The 5895-nt window shown below is 39.8% G+C and overlaps 1 protein-coding gene across 1 annotated transcript; it reads left to right on the top strand.

The window, feature by feature from the left end:
- The first annotated feature begins 4628 nt into the window (after positions 1-4628).
- LOC141620321 (secreted RxLR effector protein 161-like) lies at positions 4629-5315 on the top strand. The gene has a single exon (XM_074437226.1). The coding sequence runs from the start codon at positions 4629-4631 to the stop codon at positions 5313-5315; it is 687 nt and encodes a 228-aa protein (XP_074293327.1).
- The last annotated feature ends 580 nt before the right edge of the window (positions 5316-5895 follow it).

Here is a 5895-nt window from a genome sequence, read left to right as displayed (position 1 = left end):
TCATTATACTTTCATGCTTTACAATCCACCAACATATAATTCACGTCATCATCATCAATTCATGCAACATACTACTACATAGATACACACAGCACACAATATGCACATAACGATCCCGACACTTATCCCATGGTGACCGGTTCAAAATTGTAGGGCGAGTTCGCGACTTTAGGACGTCTCCCAAGTCTTTGCATTAGCTCCTACAACCTTTACCCGGGTTCATTTTAATTGACTCCCTATGTTCATTAAGTTCATTGGTTACATGTTTCAGATCGTCGCTCGATACCATTTGTAACACCCCCATACTCCAAGTGCCTTACCAGGACCACTCGGGTATAAGGATGCCACCATCTCTTGGTTGAGGCATGATAATCATAAGACAATGAAGAAACATACTTAATTAAATAAGTTTAAGTGATTACATTACAAAACCAATCAAGCAAAATACAAATTTGTTCTCAAACTATAAACCAACCGAAAGGAACTGTCCTAACAAACACAATGGAAGACTAAAGACTACGATATGTGATGACTCTATCCCCACTAGATCCCACGCGTATCCAAGATATACCGCTAAAAGAATCGCTCACCACCCCGAATGGATCACCACGTTTTTAAAACATTTAAACGGGGTCGATCTAATCACACAACTCAATATACATCAACAATAAGATAAACAGACAAATTGAATCACACACACACACACACACACACACACCACCAACCAATTCCCATCATCTCAATCGACCGTCCACCGGACCACCCGACCGCCAGATGGGGGACCGCAGGCCGTTCCCACCTAAGCCCCGCTCATCATACGAGCGATAACCCCGTCCCATTAATGTGCACATCCCCTTCCGTGGCGGGTTCCACGAAGGGCGAAACTAGGGCGTGAAGTCACTCCCGCAAGTGACCCCACTCAGCCGAGAACGCATCTCGAGAGCCATAGACAACCAATCACAATCACAATCATCATATCAAACAACTAACTACAAAGACATCACCAATATCCCATTATGGGACTAATACCGAGTAGAAATCCTACCCGGAAAGCAACACAATCATCGACGATCTAGCAATGTCTCAAAACCTCTCCTTTACAAATCCTTCTCCTATCACATAATCACATAATCACATAGTCACAATATAACCTTAACAAATCATAAAAACCCCCAATCCCAAAATTAGGGTTTAACCAAATCAAAGGAAAGACAATAAAAAGGGTACGCAGATCTTACCCTCGACGCAAGGAATCCAACGATATAAACAACGACAAGAACTGACCGTCTGAACTCCGGGAATTGCTAAGAATGCGATTAGGAAGATGAACTTGGTGCTTTCTCTCTTAAACAGGGTTTTAGGTTTTGTAAAAGTGATTTAAAACAATGACGACGATACTTAAATACCTTAATCGCATAATTAACAAAACCCGAGAAAATTCCCGTAAAACCGGGACACTCGATCGAGTACCCAAGGTACTCGATCGAGTACCCCTTACTCGATCGAGTGCCCCACTACTCGATCGAGTACCCAACAGGTCAGAAACTATTTTATTTCGCAACTTACCCTTACTCGACAGAGTAAGGCCTACTCGATAGAGTACCCAAAGACTTATAAATACGGAGTATTACACCTTAATTATGAAATTTACTTCTTTGAAGCTCAATGCCACTAAAGGAGTGCGTGATTTCATCATGCGCATAAGGGATATTGCAGCCCAACTTAAGGTATTGGAAGTTACTATGTCTGATTCTTTCCTGGTACATTTCATTTTGTGTTCTCTCCCAGCACAATATGCCCCATTTAAGATCTCTTACAACACACATAAGGACAAATGGTCTCTTAATGAATTAATGACCATGTGTGTTCGGAGGAGGAGATTGTTGTTGGAGGAGGGCGAAAAGGTGAACCTAACCACTAGTACTAATAAAGAATCATCTAGTACTAAGAAGGGTCACCATAAGGATAAGGGAAAGGGTAAGATGTCTGTTGAGCCGACCATTAAGAAGGAGTCTTCATGTTTCTTCTGTAAAAAGAAGGGACATATGAAGAAAGACTGCATAAAGTTCAAGGCTTGGCTTAAAAAGAAAGGTAATTTTCATGCGTTTGTTTGTTATGAATCTAATATGGTTAATGTTATTCATAATACTTGGTGGATTGACTCGGTACTACAATCCATGTTTCGAATACCTTGCGGGTATGACAAACTGCGGAAACCAGTGGCAAGTGAAAGCTCTATCTATTCAGGAAACCAGATAGGCTCGAACGTGGAGGCCGTAGGGACATGCAGTTTAGTTTTGAGTAGTGGTTTTGTTTTGGTTTTGGAAAAGACATTTTATGTTCCGAATTTTGCTCGGAATTTAATTTCAGTTTCAAGGCTTGTATCGTTTGGATTTACCTTTAATTTTTCGAATTCTAGTTTCAGTATTTGCAGAAATTCTAAAGTTATTGGTCATGGTACTTTGTCTGATAATTTATATCGTCTTTATTTACAAAATGATACCACTCAAAATACTATGCATGTTAATACTGGTTTAAAAAGAAGTATTATGAATGAGGAGTCCTCTATGTTATGGCGCCGGAGATTGGGACACATCTCCATTGAGAGGGTTAAGAGATTGGTAAAGGAAGGGGTACTTGGTACTTTAGACTTTACCGATTTTGATACTTGTGTTAGTTGCATTAAGGGAAAGCAAACTAACAAATCTAAGAAAGGTGCTAAGAGGAGTTCTGACCTATTAGAAATCATACACACGGATATTTGTTGTCCGGACATGAACGCTAATGATCCGAAATACTTTATTACCTTTATTGACGATTATTCACGATATATGTACATCTACTTACTTCGTTCCAAAGACGAGGCTTTTGATGTCTTTAAATTGTTTAAGGCTGAAGTAGAGAAACAATGTGGTAAGCACATTAAAATCGTGAGATCAGATAGAGGTGGTGAGTACTATGGTAGATATACTGAAGATGGACAAGCACCTGGTCCTTTTGCTAAATTCCTTCAAGAGCATGGGATTGTTGCCCAATACACTATGCCCGGTTCTCCGGATCAGAATGGTGTAGCAGAAAGAAGGAATCGGACATTAATTGAAATGGTGCGTAGTATGAGAAGTAATATTAAACTTCCTTCATTTTTGTGGGTTGATGCACTAAAGACGGCTGTGTATATATTAAATCGGGTTCCTTCCAAGGCCGTCTCAAAGACGCCTTTTGAGTTATTCAAAGGTTGGAAACCGAGTTTGCAACATATACGCGTTTGGGGATGTCCGTCTGAGGTGAGAATTTACAACCCACAAGAAAAGAAACTAGACCCAAGGACTATTAGTGGGCATTTCATTGGATATGCCGAAAAGTCCAAAGGCTATAGGTTCTATTGTCCGTCTCATAGTACCAGGATTGTGGAATCTAGAAATGCAAAATTTCTAGAGAATGACTTAATCAGTGGGAGTACTATAGAAGTTGAACAAAAAGGATCAACATGAAGCTTCATCCTCTGTTTTAAGTGACAGGTTGGTTATTGATCACGGTCCTGAAGATCGACCACAAGTTCAACAACCAAATACAGAAATTCCACAAAATGTCGATCAAAATAGGGTGGATCATAATGAGGAAGAAGTTCACCGTGAGGTTGAACAAATTCCATTAAGAAGATCTATTCGAGAGAGGAGATCGGCTATTCCTGACGACTATGAAGTATATCTACAAGAATCGGATTGCAATGTTGGAGCTGATAATGATCCTATGTCATTTTCACAAGCCATAAGTTCTACAGATTCAAACTTATGGATGGATGCTATGAAAGATGAGATGAACTCTATGGCGGCTAATCGAGTTTGGGATCTCGTCGAGTTGCCTGGTGGTGTAAAAACCATTGGATGTAAGTGGGTCTTTAAGACTAAAAGAGACTCACTTGGCAACATCGAGAGACATAAGGCAAGACTCGTTGCTAAAGGGTTCACTCAAAGAGAAGGGATCGACTACAAGGAGACATTTTCTCCTGTATCAAAGAAAGATTCTCTTTGAGTTGTCATGGCATTAGTAGCTCATTTTGATTTCGAGCTACACCAAATGGATGTGAAAACGGCATTTCTCAATGGCAATTTAGAGGAAGAGGTTTACATGAAACAACCTGAAGGAATCTCCTCTAAAGATGGTGAGCATCTGGTTTGTAAGCTAAATAAATCCATATACGGTTTGAAACAAGCCTCCCGCCAATGGTATAAGAAGTTCCATGAAGTAATTTCTTCATTCGGTTTTGAAGAAAATATCATGGACCAATGCATATACCTTAAGGTCAGTGGGAGTAAGATTTGTTTCCTTGTGTTATACGTGGATGACATTTTGCTAGCAACCAATGATAAGGGGTTTTTATATGAGGTGAAACAATTTCTTTCAAATAACTTTGATATGAAAGATATGGGCGAGGCATCTTATGTCATTGGCATTAAGATCCATAGAGATAGATCCCGAGGCATTTTAGGCTTGTCTCAGGAGGCCTATATCAACAAAGTGCTTGAAAGGTTCAGAATGAAAGATTGTTCACCAAGTGTAGCACCTATTGTGAAAGGTGACCGATTCGATTTAGACCAGGTGTCCCGGAATGATTTAGAAAGGAACAAATGAAAAATGTTCCATATGCTTCAAATTTGGGTAGCATTATGTATGCTCAAGTCTGTACCAGACCTGACATTGCATATGCTGTTGGAGTATTAGGCAGATATCAGAGTAACCCAGGCACTGATCACTGGAAGGCTTCAAAGAAAGTGTTAAGGTACCTTCAGGGTACCAAAGACTACATGCTTATGTATAGACGGACTGATAGTCTTGAAGTGGTGGGGTACTCCGACTCAGACTTTGCTGGCTGCATTGATTCACGAAAATCCACATCAGGATATGTGTTTATGCTAGCTGACGGAGCTGTATCCTGGAGGAGTACTAAGCAGACATTGACAGCCACTTCTACTATGGAGGCCGAGTTCGTTTCTTGTTTTGAGGCTACCTCACATGGTGTATGGCTGAAAGGTTTCATATCTGGGCTAAGAGTCGTTGACTCTATTAGTCGGCCAATTCGAATGTATTGTGATAATTCAGCTGCGGTATTTATGGCTAAGAATAATAGAAGTGGAAGTCGAAGTAAACACATCGACATTAAGTATTTGGCCATAAAAGAGCGTGTTCAAGAAAAGAAAGTGATCATAGAACACATTAGCACTGAATCGATGATTGCTGATCCCTTGACTAAAGGCATGCCACCTAAAGGTTTCAAGGAGCATGTAGTAAGTATGGGACTTGGTCTCGCAATGTGATACATTCATTTATATTGTTTTTTAAACCTTTCATTTAGTTGAATATTTCTCATTTTGGATTATGTACGTACATTCTTTGGTTATTTATTTTTGTTGAGAAATATCATTATGTTTTGACCTAGAGTAAACATATGGTTTATTCATTAAGTTAAGTGTGAGTGGTGAGACACCTAGTATATCGTAATACATGGAAGATTAATTCTCGCTCTAGAGAATTCGTCGCTATGATTCGTGTATGAAGTTTCTCTTGCTTAAATGGGCCAAGTGGGAGAATGTTGGATTTTTATAAATAATTAAGTATAAAGAACTTACATGTGATTCGTAATTTGACGCGATTCTGATCCAGAGACGGTCTGAGGAGAGAATTTTCATGAATCGGAAGAACGAACGGCGCCGTTCAAATAGCAGCAAGCCACCGCGAACCTGACATTCGAGCAGCTTCACACAATACCCAGATAAAAAATCAACTTACCCAATATCAGTCCATCTAATTCGAATTAAACAAAACCCAATTTGAGATCTGAGCTCAATCAGCTAAAAAATCAACTCCGGCGATGTTAGGTGGTGGCTATGTGTCACG

The sequence above is a fragment of the Silene latifolia genome, chromosome X, assembly GCF_048544455.1.
Source record: "Silene latifolia isolate original U9 population chromosome X, ASM4854445v1, whole genome shotgun sequence".
NCBI lineage: Eukaryota > Viridiplantae > Streptophyta > Magnoliopsida > Caryophyllales > Caryophyllaceae > Silene > Silene latifolia.
This window is presented reverse-complemented; position numbering and strand designations above follow the sequence as displayed.

Coding starts and splice junctions, on each gene's coding strand:
- LOC141620321 (XM_074437226.1), top strand. CDS start 4,629: ATGAAAAATGTTCCATATGCTTCAAATTTGGGTAGCATTATGTATGCT.